The sequence below is a fragment of the Crocodylus siamensis genome, chromosome 1 (assembly GCF_052110815.1).
Source record: "Crocodylus siamensis isolate JL-2025a chromosome 1, ASM5211081v1, whole genome shotgun sequence".
Lineage (NCBI taxonomy): Eukaryota > Metazoa > Chordata > Crocodylia > Crocodylidae > Crocodylus > Crocodylus siamensis.
In genome coordinates this window covers 197,621,058-197,644,639 of record NC_143395.1, presented here as the reverse complement: position 1 = coordinate 197,644,639, position 23,582 = coordinate 197,621,058, and the positions used below count along the sequence as shown (strand labels likewise).

Below are 23,582 nucleotides of genomic sequence, written 5' to 3'. Positions count from 1 at the left end.
GGCAAGCAGCAGACCTCACACACTGTGGGATCCAGATGACAGATGGGTCCCTCTGTTCCTCTCAGCAGGGAGTCACCCACAACGATAATGCAGCCTCTCCTCTTCTGCTCACCTGGCCAGCCCTCAACTTGCTCAGTGATGGTGGCAGGCCCCTCTAGTGCACTTTCCCCCACTGCACATTCCTCCAGTGCAGCCAGGGCCTCATATTTGTTCCCCAACTGCACCAAGGGAGCTATCTCTGCAGTGAGAGGTCTGGCCCCTGAGGTGACCATCCTCCACTCACCAGCACCTGCTTCAGGGCATTCCTTCTCAGTTTCTCCTCCAGGCATCTTGTCCTGCAGAGAATGTAAGTAGCCATCAATCTCATCTTCAATTGCCCTGATCCCCCGCAGCTTGCTGTCCTCTGCCTGGAGTTCCCTCACCTGCCCCTTCCTGGGCCTCAATCCAGGCACATGTGGGACAGGCCTTCATGCTACCCCTGTGCATCAGAGGTCCCTTCAGGCAACCCCCCTGCAGACAGGGGGCCAGGGCACTGCCAACCCATCCAGGGGGCCTGTCTGGGTGGAGGCCTCACACAAGCTCCAGGCTGGAGGCAGCAACAGGGCAGGGACCCTGGCTGTGTTCCGTGTCACTACCCCCACAGTACCCCCCCTCCTCATTCACTTACCTGAAGTCTCTGTCGTTCCCACAAAGCTGGAGGGAATGAACCACAAGCCTTCCCCTCCCTCTCACACATTCCAATCTCTTCCTCCCCACAGGTTCCATAGCAAGTGGCTGCAGTACCACTACCTTCTGCCACCTGAGGACCCCTCTGAACAACCAATCAAGACCTGTTAGGGACTAGAAGAGGAGCTGCTAGTGCACAGCAGCACGAACGCTCCTCTTTACTCTGAGCAGCAGTCTCCTCTTTCTCCACTTTAGTTAGTGAAAGTCTTATAGATATCACCTAAGCTGAAAGTTGTAACGATGGTCCCCTGCTGTTTCCCTCCATAACAATGCCATGCATGTTATCAGGCAGCTTACCAGAAGGTACAATTTCCTTGCCTTTTCTCTGGATAGCATCACAACTTTGGCAAGTCTAATTTTAAACCAAACCACATGGTTGGTATTCCTTTAACAATATACCATTTGTTAAATGTTTTCATGTACAAAAAATTAGACACATCCTGGGACCTCTCATCTCCTGCTACAGGGCTCCCCTTTGCCAGGGGTACCAACCATCATGCCCTCTCTTTTTCCTCTCTCTTTCTCCAAGCTAGGTTGAATGCCTTATTAGATCATTATGATACGTTACCACCCTTTTCTCAATTACATACCTCCAAAAACTCCAAACCGCCCTGCATCCTGTATGACAGGCTCCATAGTACCACCAACATTTGTATCTGCCCTAAATGAGCAACTGCATAAACTCATTGTTGATCACTGGTCATTTTGCCAACCTTTGCCAAATCATCTTTTAAGACTGATTTACTGTGCTCACCCATATTCCATCTGTATTTTTGGCCTAGTCAAAGCCAGTCAAAATCTGCAGGACACTCTACATTGATTTCAGTAGACTGAGGATTCCTTCATGAACAAAAATGGCAGAACTGCCCAAAACGATCATCAGGTGTACATGGCACTCAAGATAATATTTGAAGTGACTCCAATTTCACTGTCCCACATCACACTTCAGTAAGGGAAACTTCTTTTTTATCATTATGCATGTTTAGAGCTTCAAGCAAACATTTTGCAGATTCTACAAATGTTCAGTAGGGCTGCAATAGAAACTGTATTCAAACCCAGAGGGGATTCATGGAGCAGGGGGCCTCACCTTCCTTTCTTTCCTTTACCAACAAAGGAATTTGACTGTCAATGGTTCAAACACTTGAGTTTTTCTGTACTTTCTTCACTGGTTTCTCCCTTTCCTTTGATTGATTTAGATGCTACTTTTAGCTGGCTAGATTTACAATTAGTAGAAGTTTCTTCAGGTTGCAGATGAAAGAAAAAATGGTATTTGTTTGGCCAAGGGTATCAACTGGATGACCAGAAAAAGTAGAACCACTGCCTCACACACTCTTCAGGCCCAGTTGATTAAGTCTGGCAACTTAAAAGTCTAGCACTGACTTCACTGGTTCTGCACTCAGGTTAAACAGCATTCATCTTCTTGTTCTTAGCCTGATACTAATATCCCAGTGCCAGCTGGCACCAAGTTCTTGGGATCCTTTTGAGTCAAGATAACTTAATGCAGAGTTTCTAACACCATCACTGGGTCAGTGAGGCCCCTGGTTGACCGATTTAGCATTAGGGTCCAGGTCTCCAGATCTCATCATGTTGACTGAAGTTAGTTCATGTGTTCTGGCACCATCAGTTTGGTTGATTTAATTTGGTGCCAAAATCTCAAATCATTGCCATTACAGTAATATACTTTACTTTGGCAATCCCTTGCAGTTGAGGTTGATTGCCTTCCATGTTTGTCTTATCTGTGAATCTGAAGATGGCTGAGGAGGCTAATCCACAGGTTGACAGACTCTGCTGAAATTCGGACACGTGTTTCCCTACAGGGTGGGTGGCTCTGGATTCTTGATTCAGTCCATGATATGCTGTTTCTTTCACTCCCACTTTTCTGTCACTTTTTTGTTGTTGTTGTAAGGTTTCAAAGTACTGAGATCCTTATACTAGACTCTTCCTCCATTTGGGGCAATCCTGGGCAATAGTGTCCCGTGAGTTGATGTTGATGTACTTTTTCAAGTTGGCTTTGAGAACATCCTTGAAGTACTTTCTCTGCTCTTCTCTTGAGTATATGCCTTGACTGAGCTGGGAGAATAAGATTTGCTTTGAGAATCTGGAGTCAGGCATCCAAATGATGTGGATACCCCAGCAAAGTTGATGTTGGATGATCATCACCTCAATGCTTGTGGTGTTTGCTTGCAAGAGGACACTAGTGTTAGTGCATCTATCTTCCCACTGTATTCAAAGGATCTTCTGCAGGCAATGTTGATGGTACTTCTCGAACAACTTGAGGTGTTTCCTGTACATTGTCCATGTCTCAGCTCTGTACAGTAAAGCAGGTATCACACCTGCTTGATAAACCCTGAGCTTGGTTTTGGATCTGATGTCACCATCTTTGAACACCCATTTCTTCAGGTGTCTGAAGGCTGCACTTGTACATTTGAAGTAATGTTGGATTTCTTCATTGATGACAGTCTACTGTGAGAGATGGCTTCTGTAGTATGGAAAATACACAACATTCTCCAGAGTTGAAGGCTTTTGTGAGGTCAAAGGCCATGTAGAGAGGTTTATATTGTTCCCAGCATCTTTTCTGCAGCTGGTAAGTTGTGAAGATTGTGTCAGTTGTGCCTCTTGATGTCCTAAACCCACACTGAGATTCTGGGAGGAGCTGTTCAGCAAGTAGAAGGAGACAGTTCAGGAGGGTTCTTGCAGTGATCTTTCCTTTGGTGGACATCAGTGTGATCCCTCTGTCATTTCCACAGTCAGACTTGTCTTCTTTCTTGAAGATTGTCACAATCATGGCATCCCTGATGTCATCTGGAATTTCCTCATCATTCAAATCCTTAAGATGAGGGCATGGCACTATGATATGAGCTCCTCTCCCCCCGCTTGAAGATTTTGAAGGGATTCCATCAGCTCCAGCTGCCTTGTTATTCTTCATCTGTTTGATGGTGTTCCTCACCACATCAAGTGTTGAAGAGATTCCAAGATCATCTCTGACTGGGTGTTGCCAGATGGAGTTAAGAACACTCTCATCAATAACAGAGTCTCCATTGAAAAGATGTTTGAAATACTCCTTCCAATGGGTATTGATGGCTCCCCTTTCTTTGATGAGGTCTCCTCCATCTTTAGGTCTCAAAGGGGTTGGTCCCTTAGTGCTCAGACCACAGATGGCTTTGGTGGCACTGAAGAAACTGCACGTATCATGAATGTCAGCAAGATGGTGAATCTCTTTCACCTTGTCTTCCCAGCATTTGTTCTTCATATCATGGGTCTTCCTTTGGATCTCTGCCTTGGCTTGTAGGAGATTCAGTTTCTTTTGCTTGGAGTTGTTGTCATTCTGCCAAGCCCAAAGACCTTGTGCTTACAGTCAATCAACTCTTGGATCTCACAGTCGTTCCTGTCAAACCAGTGTTGATGTTTCCTGGTAGAGAATCCAAGTGTCTCTTCACAGTCACTGATGATGATGGACTTGAAGACAGACCTGCTGACATTCTCCCACTGTTGTTGATTGAAATCTGCCAGTTTTTCATTGAGGCACTCGTTAAAGAGGTCTCACTTTTGGGTCCTTGAGTCCTTCAACGTTGATCTTCCATTGGGATTGCTTCTGCTGCAGCCATCATTTGGGAGCTCATTTGAGTGACATAACTGAGCAAATGAGTGGTGATCAATCCAGCAGTCATCAGCTCCTAGCATAGCTCGGGTGTTGTAGACATCTTTGCGATCTTGGGCACAAACAATGATGTAGGCAATCAGGTACCAATGCTTAGATTGCAGGTGTTGCCATGATGTCTTGTGCCTGTTTTTCTGGTAGAATAGAGTGTTAGCGATGGTGAGTCCATATTCTGTGCATTTGGTCAAGAGGAGGATGCCACTGATCTTTCCTATTCCTTCCTTGTCGATGGTTCCATTCCAGAGGTTTGAGTTCTTCCCAAATCTGACGTTGAAATCCCTGAGAAGAATAAGTCTGTGTCCCTCTGGAATGTCATAAGAGACTTGGTCAAGGTTGGTGTAAAATTCCTCCTTGACTTCATCGATGGCATCAAGAATTGGGGCATACGCATAGATGACAGTGGCATATGGGCTCCCCATCAGTTTAAGATAGAGGGTCATGTGGCACTCATTAATTCTGATAGGGAACTCATTGAGTTGATTTATAGGTTCATTCCTGATGGGAGAACCAGCTCCACAAAGCTGGTGTTCTCCTTCCTGTTTACCCTTCCAGAAGAAAGTATAGCCACTTTCATGTTCTTCTTGAGCTGCCCATCTCCTGCTCACCAGATCTTTCTCAGTGCAGCAATATCAGTGTTGTGTTGCCTGGGTTCTTGAACCATGATTGCTATGCAGCACTCTTCATGTTCACTGTTAGCCTGGTCCATGAGAGTCCTGATGTTCCAGGTCCTAAAACTGAAAGTTTATCCTCATTGATTTTGACCCCTAGACATGGTCATCCAGTCAGGAAGAAGGTAGACCTCCCCATGTGGGGTGAGCAGAGCGGATCCGGAAATTGGCTGCTGAGTCTCAATTACAGCTGCCAAATTTCACTCCTGTCCTTGTCCAAGTGCTAGACAACCTGCTTGTAACTGCCACCTCATGCCAGTTTATGAATAGGAGCTTCTAGACTTCAGAATTCTGCTCCCATCATCACTAGCTGGTCACCAACGGGCTTGAAAAAATGTGCTGGAGAAGCCATTTTCATGGAAGATGCCTGTGCATGATTTCTTTTATCATGGAGAAGCTGTTGCACATCAGCTTCCACATGAGTCTTGACAGAACGGGACCATAATCTAATGGCAAGGAGGACAAGACAACTGGGGATCTTATTCTGCTGCAACCTTCTTCTGCCTTTGCAGCTGTTGAGATTCTAACATATTTTGCCTGCTGCACTGTAGATGACTTGTAGACCCATGGCTGGGGACTGAGCAGGCTTATTATAGCGGTGACCGGTACTCACCATGTCACAACACCATCAAAAGATCTATGTGGCTTCTCAGGAGGGAAAGCATTGCCATCTGCTGTCCTCACTACATCCTGGTGGTGCTGCCACTGCTTGGTCCATGACTGCTTATTTGTCAGTTACCCCTGCTTATTTCACAGCTAACTTCCTTGAAGGTCATCCCTCTATCCACCACCTGTGGATGTACTGGGTAGCAGTACAGCTCTCCTGCCAGACACTAATATACTCAGACCCAACGGATTGTTCTAGTTTAATGCTAAATTGTCAAAGTTACAGGATTGAGACTCTCCTCTTCAGTGCACCCTTCAGGATCAAACCTGACTTCCTTCATTTTTGTCAAGAGTGGAACACCATAGCTCAGTTATTCTTGGCTTGAATCTGGGGGTGGAACTTCATTTATTTTCCATATTAATGCCACAGACCCAGTGGCACCTGTAACCCCTTTTCCTCCAGAGGCCCATGACTAATGGCTGAATGAAGTGTCTCAAAAATAGCTTTTTCAAATCATAGCATTTTTATTTACCCAAAGGTACATAGGAGGCATAGAAAAGGGCTAAAACAACAAAGTGCATTAGTCCTCATCTAAACATAATTCTTTTCTCAGTTCTGCTGTTTCCTTGCAAGTTTTGGGTTAGCTCCTCTCAGACTTCTCAGACCCCTCTCTTGGCCCCTCAGATAGCCCCTATAGCTCCTCTCAGACTTCTCAGATCCCTCAGATAGCCCCTATAGCATTCCCTCTGTCAAATTGCCACCTCCAGCCACTTCTACATGTTCAACTACCCTTCCTCCTGGAGGCTTAAGTGATTTAATATCCCCTTGATCCTAAGTTTGGTCCTTGGAAGAGTACATCTTATTAGCTTAGTGGAAACAGTTCATGTTCCCCAGTTTACAGTTTTCCCATTGATACCTTGAGGTGTATAATCTCTATCATTGTGTTTCAGTTCTTATTTCCCCTTTAAGAATGTCCTTTGGTTTAACTCTGTGCTGTCAGGTAGGATAATATCAAACAGCTAAACAGAAGTGTCTGTGATATTCATGGACAATAACACCAGCTTCTTCCTCATTCTTCTAAAAAGGTTTGAACACCTGGAACATCTCTGGACCTACACGTATTGACTCAGTCCTGGGCTTATGAGCAGTGTTGTAGGATGTGACAAATTATTTGATGAAGCACAGTGCCCACTATATTGGACATTAATGTTCTCACAACAGCCTGAGTCATCTGAGTCAGATGTCAAGGTTTTGTACAGTAACCACACCAGCTTAGCTGGCATATTACTTGCCTAAAGAAATCCAGCAACTGCAGAAATAGCATTAGACCCACATATCCTTCCAGGTTGCATCAAAGGGCTCTCGGATCTGTTTAGAATTGGACCTTTGGTTCTGCACCTATTGCTTTAGTCCTAGACTATACTCTATTATGGTGCATGGATGACCTTGAACTTTTGTTCTTTGTTTGGGCATAGTAGGCATCTGCTTCAAGCACAGATAAGTTAGAGTGTTCTCATATTTTTTAAACTTACCCTAACCCAAGTACTGAGATAGTGACTGCACCCAAGGAGAAATTCCTTAAACTTGTGTAACTGTGCGATGAGGTTAAGAATACTGATTCCACAGAATTGGCTGTCTGTAGTGCTGCTCCTTGCCCATTGCACGTGAAGATTTCCCCTTACAAGGTGGTGTGAACATAACATCACTCATTATGAAACAAATTCTGTAACAAACTGTCATACAACTTCAAATTGCCATGAGAACCCATGGAAGGCTTTTCTTTTAAATCAGTTTCACAAAAAAGGGAGGGAGAGAAAGCAAACCTTGCTATCTTGGCTTCTTCTGGCAGAGGTCAAAGCATTCATATCAATAGCTAGATTTCAGTCCATAGGTAAATTATTTAAGGATGAAATTGGGTAATAACTTTATTCAGGCCATATCTGTAGCTTTCATGATGCTGCCAATGAAGGGAAGTTTTGTTGATGCTGTTTCATCCTGGGTCACTAATATCTCAGCTCATTCAAAATACAGAATGTAATTGTTACATGTGTTTATCAGGGAATGTCTGTCTCATCTGTTTTATTGTCTATGGTAATATTTCTTGATGGTAAACCAGAACATTCTTCTTCATAGATTTCATAGACATTAGGGGCTGTAAGGAACCTTGAGAGATCTTCGGGTCCAGCCCCCACTTCCCCTCCATAGGCAGGAAGTCAGCTGGGATCAAAGACTCCAGCAAGAAATATATCCACCTGTTCTTGTTCAGTCTTTTTAAAAGTTGTAGGGAAAAGCTACCCTGAAACTGATTTGTCCAGTTTGCAAGACTCTCCTGTTGACCAGAAACAGAGACTCATCTGCCAGAAAAACAAATATCTTGTGTCTGAGCGTGCATTTATGCCAACTTAAATTTGTTGCACAAAGAGTTACTGTGCAGTAAGTGGTATTAGGTCAGCATCTACACATGCAGGCATTAAAGTACATTAATGCTGAGTGTGGACTGACTTGGGACTAAAGTTAGTCCCAAGTCAGTCTGCACACAGTGTTACTGCATAGTAAGGTATCTACATGTGCATTACTGCACAGTAACTAGCCAGGTGTACATTTGCTACCTGCATGATGCAGGTATCAAATTTACACTCAAATTAGCATAAGTCACCATATTTACTGCACAATATGGGTGTTCATGTGTAGACGTGTGCCCATACTGCGCAGCAATTTTGGTTACTGAATAATAAATGTGCACATGTAGATGTGCCTATTATGTATTGTATAAATAGAGCATTCCCAGATGTAATCTGAATCCTTTTCATAAGGTCAGACATTGCTTAGACTAGGGCATGAACCTGAATGGGCTCCTTTATTGCTGAGAATACATCTTGTCTCCAGTTCTGCTAAAGAGATCACTTATGAGTTGAGCAAGACCCAACTTCATTGACACACTCACTTTTCCTTAAAGCGGAATTGGGAATTTCTTTGTGAGTTTATTTTTACTCCAATGGTTTGGTGACCAACCTATGGTAGGGATGCCACAAATGGCATGGGCAGCATAAGTGTGTGGCATGTGGCAGACTGAGGAGAGGACAGGGAACACAGTGACATAAGGCAGGAAGCAGAAAGTGAAGGAGAAAATCAGTCAGAGAGCAAGGAGAAAATCAGTCAGCATGGGGGAGGAAGCAGAAAGCAGAGCAGCAGATTGGGAAGGGGACTGGATCGGAGTGACACTTAGGGGAAGGTGTGGCACTTATTTATGACACACTTGCCAAAAGGTTGACCCTCACTGGTTTAGTATATATGTCTGCAAATTGGTTGAGACTTGGGCAAGATGTTAAAGTAGCAGATCAAGATGTTGAAAATGGCAGTTTTGTTCCAATATCATACATCAGATCTTGCATTGTTTTCCAAATTACACAACCTGTCTCTTCCACTTCCACTTTCTCAGTGTAGTCCTATATTGACTACATTGGCAACCTGACTTCCAGATTGTAGCATAGTTGATGAGATTTTTTTGCTGTATTGAAAAGCAGTAGTTTTTGAACAATTCAGCTCCCTGTTACTTTTGGCATTGTCATCTGTTACACTTCAAACATTCAGAATTAGGTTCTGAATTCATCCAAGTCACATGGGTTGTTATTTCAGCTTGTAACCTCATATGTTCAAGGTAGGAGTCATCATCACTGACCTTGCAATACCCTAGCTGTCAAAATGATGAATCTGTCTACTGTTGGGGTTACCTGAGCTTCTCAGGGTGGTATTTCCTCTCGTGTCTGTACCTCTATAGATTTGGTGTTGGAGTCTTGTTTCTCAAAGCTCTTGAGACCTTTCCTTGTTAGTGGTCAGAACATACCCAATAACATACACCTGAGAAAAGGCCACAAGGCCAATTGTAAATTATTATGGTTTAACTTCCATTTACCACAGCATAGAGAAGACATACAAAACAGTTGCAGCAGGTTCAGCTGAACCTGCAGTAAATTATCCTCCTCCCCTTTTTAATAAGTACACTTGTTTCATCTCTCCACGCTTTAGTCTTCCTTTTGTCCAGTAAAAGAAGGTTAATTGTCCAGTATCTTATTCTCCAAATGTTTTTTTTTTACCTGTGAAAGGTTCCTTTCCCTATTGAATTCCCACCAAAAAGAAATTGAAGGGAGTTTGAGGCTGTTCATCTTTTTGGATCTTTGAAATTTGCTGTGGGAAAGAGCAGCAAGTGGCCCGGTAGACACAGTTTGCTCAAAACACCCTGGTATCAGCATTGCTATCTCTCACAAGGGTGAATATTCAGTGCAGAGGGTATATGTTATACCATCAGTACAGATGGTATATATTCTATACCATCACAGGGCCAGCATGTACCAATAAGTACATGAAACAGAGAGCTTTGGTATATCCCCCATGCTGCTCTGAAGGTGGCTACATTATTTTGAGGTTCAGTGGAGTGGGATGAGGTGTCTCCCTACAGTTTGTTGTCTTTGACAAAATAAACATGCCTGGAGGAACAATCAATAACTTATTTGTAAATTATTGTCTTATTGTTTAAAATTAACAACTTCCCAAACCCAAAAATATATTGAACTGCTGCATCCTTATTGCAGTATGAAAAGAATGCCTGTGGTTTTCCTAAATACATACTGCCACACACTTACATACTAAAAACTTCAGTTATAAGAACATAGGAATTGCCAGCCTGGATCAGACCTGAGATTCCTCTAATCCAGAGACTCACCATGGCCCCAGAGACAGTTTGCTGAAAACAGATGTGGACAGGTGTGAAATAACCTTTCCTATCACATCTCAACCTGTTTTCTAAGAGCATTTGGTTTTCAGCCCAAAAGCTTGATGGTTAATATTCCTTTATAATTTTCATCATCATTCTGGTTCTTCATATACATAACCAATCCCTTTATGACTCTTGCTGAGCTCTTGGCTTCAGCAACTTCCATTGGCATGAGTTCCACAGTCTAATTAGACTTTGAATAAAAAATGTTTCCTTTTATCAATTTTGAATTAGCTACTTTTTAATTTCATTGCATGTTCCTTTGTTCTTGTCCTGCAAAGATATTAAGTTTAGAAAGAGAAGCAAACCTTGTAAAAGAAAGAGCACATGGCATACAATAAAGGAAACTTAATAGAAAGATGGTGTCATTCTATTTCTGTGGAAAAATCTTTTACTTGACCAGTTTATCTTATCATTTAATTGTCTTCCTTTACTAATAAGTGTTTGAAGTCATTCCAAATGTTGGTTCATTGAAAAATAGAAAATTATTAGATTTGTAATGTATAAAAATGAATCTGGCAACTATGGTAGGATAGATTTCTTGTAAATATTAACCACAGCAGTACAAAAATACTTGGAAAATGCAATATTTTTTCTAAGACACAACATTGTGTTACTTTCTCTCAGTACTGTGTTTTTCAGTTTGGTTTATACATTTGAAAAAAGGAATTTGCATTATATGTCATATCTTTATAATGTCATAGGAACAATATGTACATACTTTCAGGATATTTAAGATACTAAATATTAGATCATTAGTATTTAAATAAATGATATCTAGTTAACCAAAATTAATAGAATTCATAATATTCATAGTGAAATAAACCTGGCTCTAGATCCGTTTAAATAATTCTCAATATTGGTTGTTATAATTTAAAAGTGGGCACATCTACACATGGTGACTTAAGGTGCATTAGCCATTTTCAAGACACATTAAGGGCATGTGTGTGCCCTTAATGCGCCTTAAAATGGCAATTTTAGGCTAATCATGCCTAAATTCAATACCTGCAAGTATCAAATTTAGGTGTGATTAGTTAAGGCATTCTAACCCATGTGTAGATGCCATAAGGCGCTTTAACACTATCTGACAGAGCTGGCCAGAGCTGAGCTGACGGGGCCTCACACTGCTGCTGGACGCTGCCAAGAAGACACACCAGGTTCTGTTCTGCAAGGCGCAGATGCTGGAGCTGGAGTGGCAGTTCTGGCAGCACCAGTCCCTGTCGGTATGCAGTAAGTCAGCAGAGGGGGCAGAAGGCATGAGGGTGGGGACTCAGCTCTCTCCTTGGCCCACCTGATCCAGCCCTTGGCCAAGCCCCCACCCAGCCTGGCCCTTGTGCTTTGACAGGAACCCTCATGTCTTCTGTCCCCTCTGCCAACTTAGCACACACAGACAGGAACTGCTGCTGCCAGAACCACTGCTCCAGGTCCAGCATCTACACTTTGCAGAACACCACCCACCATATCTTCTTGGCAGCACCTAGCAGCAGCATGCGGCTCCATGGGTTTGGCTCTAGCCTGCTCTCATCTGACACTGGGGAGGCAAAAACAAAGGGAAGGGGTTAGGGCTGGGGGTGGGGCCAGGGCCAGGCCAACCACATCTGGGAGGACTGGAGGCTCCCACCCCCTTGGCCGTCGCTGGGCTACACTGCCTGGCTACGCTGCCACGGGCTTCTGGGAGCTGTCCAGGGTGCTGACCAGGGCAGGCTGTCCAGCCAACTGCATTAAGGTGCCTCATGGCATCCACGTGTAGACATGCGTCTAAATCACCTTAATGTGCCTTATGCTAAGACACATTAAGTTTAGGTATGTGTAAATTAATGCATAGACATGCTCAGTATGTATAAATAGTGTGTACAAAATAAATTACAGTTCAAAATGAGCCAGAGGACTCATAATAGACAACGAGCAATGTTTATAACCTATACTTACTACATATTTTTAGGCATTCCTTAACTTTTCCCACAAGGGAGTGGATTATGAAACCTTCAAGGCAATTAATGAGGCATGTCTTGTTTATGATGGAAGACTTGTGATTGATACCAATTTCCATACTAATGACATTACTATCAGAGCTGCTGGTCCTTTAACCAAGTTCTCAAATATATATTATGCAAATGAATGGACACATAGCAATTTCAGTTCAAAAGAGATTGGCTTCCAGCTTGCTGCATCTATATTGAATCTCTTTGATCCAACTCTGGAGCCAGTTTCTGAGCCACCAGATGATATGGATAGACTCATCCCAATGTACAAGGGATGTAAAATTCAAGGTAGGTCAAAACAGTATTTGTCAATCACATTTCTATGCTTTCTTCTGCTATATCTTCTACTGTAGGAGAAAATAGCATGGCAGGAATTGTATGAACAATTGTTTTCTGAGTAAGTAAGTGCTGCTTGACAAATTGCTTATCTGTACTAGATTTTATGCTGTATGTGTGAGCTGATGGGTTCTTACAGCATGTTTAATGTAATCCCATTAATAATTAGACATGTGTGGAAAGACTCCTTATCCTCACACTTTATCACAAGCATGAAGCTTGACCTTTATTCATCTCATTTGCTTCTTCATTCTTTACCTCTCTCTGGAGAAGCACTTCTTGATGATAAAGGCTGTGTGACATGTAGTTCAACAAGACCATTTATACTTTGCTTTAATAACGTGCTGCTTTTTTAGCCTATGGCACTCAAAAGCTTCACCTTTCTCAACCTTGTAGTCTACAGCTTTTCTTGATTGGATTTTCTGAGAATTTCATATCAATGATGTAATGGTTAGCACTGAGATAGTTAGCAACTAATAGTTACCAAAAAAGAAAAACTTCACCTGGTTTTGTGTGATATCCAAAATAAAGCTCATCTGAACACAATTGGATGCCTGACATTTTTTGGGGCCAGCTTGTCAAAAGCTTCTTACGATTGATGAACCACCCAAAATAGGTATGTGAAATTCAACCCTGCACAAAGGGTCAGCACCAGAAGGCAAATCTGCATTAAGATGTGTGCAGCCCTTGTGTTAAACCTATGCATGGTGATGATGTCACCCAATGTGTACAGGGTATTGGGCCCATAAAGTACACTGGTATGTGCAGATAGGATAATTGAAATGCACACAGATGCATGCTCAGACACATTGTTCTGCTGGTCCACGAATTGGGCATGCTCTTCAAGATGCTATTGAAAATGTATTTCTAAACATTACCATCCCTATGGTGTTTTTAGCTGTCATCCTCTTCTTAGTAATTACCAAAAGAAATACTAGAAAATAAGGAAAAGTGGACCAGATTGTATTCTCAGCTGCATTATTATAAATACAGATTAATTCCACTGAAATCAAGTGATTTATTCCAGTTTAACATCATTATAACTATGATTAGAATTGGCACTATTTGTACCAAAATGCACAAAAATATAAAAATATGGATATATGGAAGTCCAGCAAAAATTTAACAAGATTTTTATCCATTCTCTAAGGAGTTGTTTAGTAAGCAGCATATGGCTGAATAAATTTTAATTTTTTTATTTATACTAGGAGGTGTTCTTCCAGGAGGTTATAATTATTTGTATATTTCCAAACCAGGAATCCCTACACGTTTGGATGTGCAAATTACACAACCGAATTATGTAAGTACGCTTATTGTTTTCTTATTCAGGATATCATGAAACTACATGTTGACGCACTGTGGATAACATTCTCTTCTTCTCTGACCACTTAAGCGGCCATTTTTTCTTATTTACAAAACATTTTAGGTACTTGAACACCTAAATTCTGTTGCTGGACACATTGTTCTATGTAAATGGATAGCTGTAGTTGTGCAGACTGGCAACAAGTTGAGAGAGATTGAGACCACCTCCCCTCTTTTCCCCTGGGTAACTGAGGTACTCACTTGGGAAACTCAAGGTCCTGGATTCTAAGCCCTACTTGCACAGAGTAGGGTTTGAATTTGGGTCTCTTCTACTTCTCAGCATAGCACCATAACCACCACACCACAGGTCAGCCATTATCCAAGGCCTTCTCCCATGTTCCTTTTGAAGCTGCCCCCTGGGAGGGATGAGAGGGAGGTATGTGGGAGATAGGTCAGACCAGGAGGAAGGCATAGTGATGTGTATGCTCCCTGCCAAGGGAGGGAGCCCTGGGTTGTAGCCTGGGCCTTTGTCCCCTCCTAGGCAGAAGCTTCCCCCTGTATTTTCTCCCACCCCTTTTTTCCCCAGGGACTTTATTAATGGATCAGCTTCAAAAAGAGATATATTGAATTCATGAACTATTTAACAATTATATTTTTGTTTTTACAATCTATAAGAGTAATTATAGTCTCTTTACGCAATTTTACCTAGTGGAGGATTCTGACATACTACATTTTTATTCTGTCCCCCTCATTATGGTACTAAAGCACTTCCTAGATTTACAGACCCAAAGCCTCAGCTTGTATTCACTAGTGTATTTTTTCTGAGGTCAGTGGACTTCCCTTATTCACACCAGTTGAGGATCTGGCCTTTAAAGAGTACATGTAAAGCTATACATACTGATTTCTCTCTCTTCCTTTGGCAGAAGATTCTTGTTTTGTATATTTTAATTTGCTTGATTTTTTTCTGAGAAATGAGCTTGCAGATCAGTCCTTTAAAATGTCAAGAGCAGGCTGGCTGGGTGAATTCAGCACTAGACTTGGACTCAGAACCTGTTTCTGTTCCCGCTCTGCCCCTGACCTCTTACATGTATCCTTCACCTTTCTGTTTCCCCCTGTTTTCTCTTCAGTCTGTTTTATACATGTGGATGCTCTTCAGTATCAGGACTGTTTCTTACTATGCTTGTAGAGATCCTGACAAAATGGGATCCCATCTGTAAGTTATTACTGCAATGCTAACTAGTAACAAAATAATCACTTTGGATGTTGAATGAACAGGCAAAAAATAATACTGCTTTTTAAGCCTCATGTTTCAGTAGGGTGGCCAGATGTTTCACAGGTAGTTTTTAAGTGTTCCAGTTTTTTTAAATGTGTTGCTAAGTTACAGCAGGCTTTGTTATTTCCACAGCCTCAGCTGATACATTTTGCAAACATTACAGCAACATTTCCCCACCAATTTCCCTTAGGCTTATTCTGTACTGAATGCCTGTTCGGTTTTAAAGTTGTCAAAACCAGTCTAGCAGTAATTCCCAACTAAGTTTCATTCACATGTATAAGATTTGAGGCCTTGTTCTTAATTAAATCATAGACAGATGAAAGTTTATTAACTATCTAGCTTTCCCTTATCACAAGTATAAGACTCTACTCTGTGTCCATTGACAATCCACTCTCTTCAGAGCAACCTATGGTATTACAAGAAAACATCTCATTTATAGACAATACCAAATACTTAGTTCCTCCTTGTCTTGTTTTAAGAAGCTTGCCAGCAACCCAGGATCCCAGAGAGCCTAGCATCAGTTTTCTCAGATCTCAGGCTGCAGATGCTCCTGGAACTTGAAAGGCTTAGAAACCTCTTGAGCCTGTCTGGCTCACTGAGATGCTTCCCTAAGGGCAGGGAAGCTATGGAGAGCTTTCTGTTGCCCCCTGTCTGGTGAGCATGCTTTTGTCATGCTTCAGTTAGGGAGTTTGGAATGGGAGGCTGTTCAGAGTGCTTTATTTTTTTGTTATGCTATGAACTTTGTAGCTTGACAAAAATATCTTCCAGAGGCCTTGAACTGATGCTGTGTGTCAGGGGCATGCAACCCCTGGCACAGGTGCCAGAGTATGGCACTCAAAGGCATTTTGCTTGGCATGCATAGCTGGGGCAGATGGTGGGGAAGGCCTGGGTGTTGTGCTGCCACAACAAGGATCAGGCCCCTTGTGACTCCCCAACCATCCGGCCCTGGCACACTAACACCTTACAAGTTGAGGTTGCAGGTGTTTTTGGCACTCTGTCCAAAAATGTTCCAACCATGGCTATATGTATTCCAAGTAGAAAGTTCTCTCCGGCACAGGTTTCTTCATATTTATAGTATATTTTGTTCCAGGGTATGGAAATTATAACCGGAGAAGCAATACGTGGGAATTACTTCAGGATACACATCAACCAATACGGCATGGTAGAAACCATTACCTGCTTTTCGAAGAAGCCCTTCCCTGTCTCCAACTATATATGTTTGTTTGGACAGCATGAGCGTGTTCTTAACAATCTTTGTTCTCGCTGGAAAGAGGGATTGATTTCTGACCTCTACAGGTAGGATGTGTTCAGTTTTGTATTCAGTCTGTTTTTTACTAAAATTTACTGTTTCCTCTAATTAAATTATGTATAATACCTTAAAATGAGGACTATAATGTGTGTGTGTGTATGTGTAGATAGATAGATAGATACATCAGATCTATCTATATCTTTATGAAAGTAAGGAAAGTCACCCATTGTTTTTCAACAGGAAAAATTTGTCACAGGTTGAGCTGTGTTCCCAAGAGTTTATTTTAGAGTAGTGGTAGCTTTTCTGTTATTAAGATTGCAACCAACTTGCATTTAAAATCAGTGTTTTAACAGGGCTGTAACTTGGAAAATTCAGTTAGCCTGAAAAACAGCAGACTTACTCTGTAAAAATACTCTTCTTTCCCTTTGGAGTAAGACTTAAAATCCAGTAGATTTATAAAGTTGCTAAACACTGTAAGCCATGAGTTTTTGGGTTTGGATTCAGTGATGATACTCTTGTGCTAAAGTGGCTACCTGATTAGTGGCTGATGAAATTAATTCATGTGACTTCCCCCTTATACGCGATGACAGGTAAGTAAGTGACAACCACTGGGAATTCTTTTAATTTTGAATTAATGTTCCAGTTGGCAAACAAAGTCAGGACTCTTTTTATATACTTGATGGAAACAACCCAGGCCAGGTCCAGGATTTCCCCTCCCATCCTGGTTCACATGAGTGTTTCCCTATAAAGCTGGTCTTCTTCTACCTGTGGTAAGACATGAGCAAGTCTTCTGCACAGGAGGTTCAAAATAAAGACCAGTTCCAGTGTTCCCTCAAATAATAGGAGACACTAAACCCACTTTTGGGGAAGAAGCATGGTTTTACTGTTTAAGATTTCTTATATGTGATGATGACCTCTCAGAGCAGGGGTGAGCAATTATTTTGGGCAGAGAGCCACTCTTGGCAAGCTGTTGAGGGCTGCGTGGGTAGCCCTGTCCCTTGACAGGTGCCCCGTTTCTTGGTCACCATCTCCAGACTGGAAAGTCCTGCCCCTGACTTTTGCCATCTTAAGTCCCTCCTCTTGCCCCTGGAAGTATTCCTTTGGGGAAGAGGGTTTGCCCTCTTAGGGGGAAAAAAACATTATATACTAAACATCAAACACCCATAATAATATATTTTAATTTAATTAAAAATATATATTTTTGTCCTGATTTGTGTGTGTTTGTGTTGTATATGTAGAAGTGATTGCATAATAGCTCAAAATTCAGTCTTACTCGTATACTGTGTGGGGTGTGCAGTGGTGTTGGGGGGGTCCGAGTGGGTGGGTGTGGGGTTTGTGGGGAGCTGTGGGTGTGTGGGAATGGGGGTTTGTGGGGATGTGTGTGTGGGTATCGGAACCACATGGTGCAAAGCAGCCAGGAAGGTGCGGAAAGCAGCAGTGGAGAGCAAGGGAAGTGGAATTGAGCCGTGTCCCAGGGCCAGCACCAACGAGGCCCATAGCAGGGTAGTTAGAGCATGGGGCATGGGCTGGCAGGGGTCCATGGAGCTGGGCTGGGCTGCCTTCAGGGAAAGAGAAGAGGTGGCTGATGTCTTAGCGGCTCAGGGCTGGTTGCGGTGCACCTTGGCTTCCCATGTGAGGTGGAGCCGCCCTTGCGCACCCCCCTCCCCAGGGACCGCTGGCATAGTTGTGACAGCCACGGGGCTTGGCAGCGGCGGAGGAGGAGGAAGTGGGATCAGCCATCACTGCCTTCTCCTTGTTGGCATGCTCGTGGCAGCAGCCGCCACCACTGTGGTACTCCTGCCATGCGTGACTGCCATGCTTCGCCCCCCACATGACTGCTCCTGCATCCTCACACTTACTACTGCAGCTGCCACTCCTGCAGCCATTGTCACTGCTGTTCCTGGCTGCCACGGGCACCTTGGCCTGCTGGAGGGACAACACTGGGCACAAGCAGCCGTGGGGTAAGTGATGCTCAGGCTCACATCGGGGCGTGGCAGCAACCACCTATCACTGCAGCAGCCGCTGCATGGGGAGATGGAGCATGGCCGCTCCTGAAAGTGGCACCACAAGCACAGCAACAAGCAGAAGGTGGTGGCGGCAGCCAAGTCTGCCTCATCTTCCAGTTCCGCTGTGGCTGCCACAACCACACTGGCAGCCCCAAGGTGCACCGCAAGGGCTGCTCCACCTCGCTGCTGCAGTGGCAGGCTGCTGCCACTGGCCAGTGAAGCCAAGTTGCTCCCACCACTGCCGCTGCTGCTGCCGCACACCTGCTCTGAGCCCGAGCACTGTGGCCACTTGTGCTTGGCGCTGTCCGCACATCAGGCCGAGGCACCTGTGGTAGCCAGGAACAGCAGTGACAGTGGCTGCAAGAGTGGGTGTGGAGCCAGTGGCAACAGCCATGTGGGGAGATGGAGTATGGCAGCCAGGTGTGGTGGGAGCACTGTGGCATCAGTGGCCATCCTACAAGTGGCACCACGAGCACTGCTGCAGACTTGGCGACAAGGAGAAGGTGGCAGTGGTCAAGCAGTGGTCCTCCTCCTCCTCCCCTTCCACTGCAACTGCCAAGCCCCACAACCACCACAACCATGCCGACGGACCCAAGGGGCGCTGCAAGGGTCTGTCTGCCTCATGCAGCAAGAAGAAGCTGGAGGCCAAGGCACACCACAGCCAGCCTAAAGCCACCAAAGCCATCAGCAAACTCCCCTCTCTCCCTGCTGGCAGCCCAGCCCGGCTCCATGGACCCCTGCCAGCTCCTGCCACCCTGCTCTGGGCCCCACCAGCACCGGCCCTGGAGTACTGGCACAGGCCCCACGCTCTGCTCACTTCCACTCCCCCTGCTTCCCATCGCCTCTTTCCCCACTTTCCTGCCTACCTGCTGGCCGCTCTGCACCATGTGGATTCCAGCTTCTTGGCTGGACTGTGGGACTCAGCAGAAGCCGGCCCACCCCTGAGGACTGGGGTATTGTCCCAGTCCTCCCCTGCCTCCCCGCCCCCTACTCTTACCTGAATTTCCCGTGCTGGCACAGGCATGAACAGCCCCATGGTCCCAGGCCAGAAGCCCCTGCTAGGCAGGAGGTTCTGGTTGGTGGGGTCAGGGCCAGATGGGCCTTGTTACAGGAGCCTGCTGTGGCTTCCCGTGGGTCCTACTGCCTCTGCCTTCTGTCATCTTTAACAGGAGTCAGGGGCAGATAAATATTCATTTTCTAAAATGTTTAGGGGCCCTGCAGGCTGAATAGAATGTCCTGGTGGGCCAGATGCGGCCTGTGGGCCATATTTTGCCCACCCCTGTCTCAGAGGGTGTTTTTGTTGTTTTTGAAAATTTGATGTTAACTGAAAAAGACAGCTGGAGAAGAGCTTTTGAAAACAAGTGGCACCATATTTATGAAGTCCTCTGAGTCCTTTTTGAAATATTATAAATTAAAAATGCCTTGGACTAGAAACTCCAGATTTATTTAACAAAAGAATTAGTTTTTCAAGGACATCTCCATTAAAATTCTTGTTTAACTAATTTGTTAAGTCTTTGAAGTTGTCATGAAATAGTGGCTAAAGAAGAACCAGCTGATATAAATTTAGTTGGACTTTCTGAAAACCCTTGATCTAGTGCTTAGGTTGCTTCTCGGGAATCTAAGTCTTCATGGAGGAAGGAAAGCCAAAGTAGTATTTTGGATCTGGACTTATCTAAGAGACAATAAACAAAAAGTAGGAATGGGTGGTAATTTTTTATTATAGGAAAAGGTTAACAGTGGAGTGCCACAGAACTAGGCTTTTTCTTGTTGAATGTATTTATAAATGATTTGCTAAGGGAACAGAGAACAAATGGTGGCAAAATTTTGCAGTTTACTAGATTAAATAAGGCTAAAGAAAATTATGAGAAACCTAGAGTGACCTCTCCAAACTTTGTGAATATACACTGCATGATAGCAAATGAAATTGAGAGTTGACACCTGTAAGATAATTCATTTAGGAATTAATAATTTGAAGTACATCTATAAATCAGTGATTCACAAATAAACTGCAAGAACTCAGGGAAAAGACCTAGATTGCATAAAAAAAAAAATCCAGTGAAAAATCTCTGTTTAATATCTAGTGGCAGTCAATAACGCAAGCACAATATTAGCATCTATAGGGAAAGAGAGAGAGAATTTTACTGTAAGCATTATAAATCCATTATATGAATCACTGATATACCCAGCATCATGACTGCTGTGTTCAGTTCTGTTTGCCCTGTCTCAAATAGTGTATAACAGGAATAGGGGTTCATACATGGATAATGTGAATCGTTAGAGGCTTGGAAAATTTCACATGGAGAGAGATTACAATGATTGGAAATATTTGCTTTAGGAAATAAATGAATCAGAGGAAAATTATAAAGATGTGGCAAACAATGAGTAGTATTTAGGAGGTAGATCAGGAACTTCTGTCCATTTCTTTTCTCATAGCTCAAGAGCAAGGAAACATTCAGTGCAACTGAAAGGTGACGAATTCAAAACTGAAAAAGAAAATGTTTTGTCACATGGCACACAGTTGGCTCCTGGAAATCATTGCCACAAGATAACATTGAGGCTGAAAGCATAAAAACCATTCATAAAAACATCGTAACCACAATATGCCACATCATGATGATAAGGACTAAAAACCAAGAATTTTGGAATTGATAAAGTGAGTGATGCCTTGCCTTGGGGCATAAGGCAGTTTCTAACTGTTGGGGATACTGGACTGAATGGACTGTGGATCTGATTCAGTTTGGTAATCCCTACAGTTGGATTTTCCTATTTTCAGAATTGTTATATGGTTCTTTTAGATAAATTCTGTAAGGCCCAGATCCTTAAAGGTATATTTAGGCATACATCTGCTTGGCACCTAAATCTCATTGATTTCAACGGAGTTAGGTACCTAAATACTTTTGAGAATCTAACCCTAACACCTTTTAGACTCCACTGAAATCTATAAGGTCTCTGTGAAATTTCTGATTTGTCTGAGATTGATTTTGACTTACAGAATAGGTGGATTTTGTTTTATAGAAAAGGTATAGTACAATGGCAAATACAAAGTTCAAGTAAAGAATGGATTGTCAGTAGCAGCTAAAGAATAAGAACTAGAGAATGAGATCACTAGATTAGGGACAGGGCAACTAGGTTACTGCGCTGTCTCCAATCTTGTTCAATTATTATGTTTTGAACCATGAAAATGACTTGGTATTCAAGCTGTAGCTAGGTATCATTAGTCTTTTTCATTGCTTATATTTGTGTTACCATGTGTGCACACAGCTGTGGCCTCATCTTTTCCATGAGCCACAAATGTTGCCAGACACTGATGCCTTTGTTGTTTGCCCAGACACAGTTACAGTGTCAGTTGTTGTTAGACATGGTAGCAAGTTTCACACCAGTGGCAGCAAAAGGAAAGATGAATTGTTCAGCATTTTTGTTTTTTGGCTGCAGTTTGGCTAGCAATTGTATTTGACCTTGGCAGGATCAGGATTTGTTTCCTTTTCCTCTGCTGCTGTCTATAGTGCCTCTACATATCTGCAATTCAGGGTAGAATTACTTCTTACTGTCTGCATTGTTTTAGGTGTGGTTTCAATATAGATGATGAGGGGCTCCTTTTGAACCCTCATCCTCTCCTCATTCTGGTTTTTGGTTCGTTTGGGTTTTTTTGTCATTGCATTACAGATCCAGGGGTAATGCTGGTAGCATCCAAAATGATAGTAGTAACAGGAGACACACAAAGGAGACAGGCAATAAGAGTAGTAGCATTTACAGTGGCTGCTGTGGCAAAGAAGCAACGCATGTAGAACTCAAAATTGCTACTAGTGACCTGTCCTCCCCATTTCCAAGGATTTGTCCTTTTTTCTGGTTCCAAAATGCACAGTCAGATCAGAAATATGTGCAGTGGAATGATGACTCACCACTGATGACATGCTTTGGGAGTTACTGAGTGGGACAATGGAAGAGGAGAGAGAATGCTCCCCATTTTTTCTGTTACAGGCAGTAAGCTGTCTCTATATACAGTATGTGTTCAGTAGTCTGTTGTGTTCAAACTGCTGGTCAAAATAAAATTGCCCCCATAAGTTCCAAAAGCCAACACCAATTGAGTTATTTTTATCTCACAGAAATGAAAGTGTTTCAACATACAATTTATTTCAGCATGATCTCATGCTTAGCAATCTTGGGGGAGTATGCTAAGGGTTTGTGCATCCAATTAAAGGGATCCTTGTGTACCTGGCTGTCTCCACCCCAGAGGCTGGATAATTTAGTGCTGCTATCTGTACATATTTGTAAAGCCATTTAACATCCTTTGAGATAATGAAGGCATTATCTGAATGTAAACCCCAGAATCTTGTGGTTAATTCTTCACGTAGGAAAAAATTGTGATGGGGAATAACAGCAATTGTAGCTGATTTCTCAGAAAGAATTACCAGTATAAGGAAAGAAGAAGGAGAGAGACTGGTTATTCACCATTGCATAGACTTTTACCTGTCATCCTGCCCAATGGCAGCAATGTTTGGTTGGTTTCAGTTTCATAGTAGCTAGGGCCTGGTGGGACCTAAACAGATCATCTAGCCTGACCCCAAATGAATGCTGGGATCACAAGACCCCAGACAGGTGATCATTCAACCTCCTCTTGAATTTGCCCAAGGTAGGGGAAAGGAACACTTCCCTGGGAAGTTAGTTCCAGATTTTGGCCACCCTAACTGGAAAATATTGCCTTCTGATCTCTAACCTAAACCTGTTCTCCATCAGCTTATTACCATTGTTCCTTGTCACCCCAGGTGGTGCTGGGGAGAAAAGGGCTCTACCTATTTGCTGTTGATCTCCTCTGATGAGTTTGCAGGCAGCCACTAGGTCCCTCCTCTTGCTGAGGCTGAACAGGTTCAGGTCCCTCAGTCTCTCCTCATAGGGCCTGTCCTGCTGCCCTCTCACCAAGTGGGTGGCCCTCCTCTGGACCCTCTCCATGTTGTCCACATCCCTCCTGAAGTGTGGCGCCCAGTACTGAACTCAGTACTCCAGCCA

At 43.3% G+C, this 23,582-nt stretch overlaps 1 protein-coding gene across 1 annotated transcript in view; it reads left to right on the top strand.

Moving 5' to 3' along the window:
* CFAP61 (cilia and flagella associated protein 61) overlaps positions 1 to 23,582 on the top strand; it is a 212,687-nt gene that overhangs the window by 156,417 nt on the left and 32,688 nt on the right. The window contains exons 23-25 of the mRNA XM_090051987.1: positions 12,373 to 12,700; positions 13,957 to 14,048; positions 16,414 to 16,619. Coding sequence (XP_089908113.1) covers positions 12,373 to 12,700; positions 13,957 to 14,048; positions 16,414 to 16,619 — 626 coding nt within the window. The remainder of the gene's footprint in view (positions 1 to 12,372; positions 12,701 to 13,956; positions 14,049 to 16,413; positions 16,620 to 23,582) is intronic.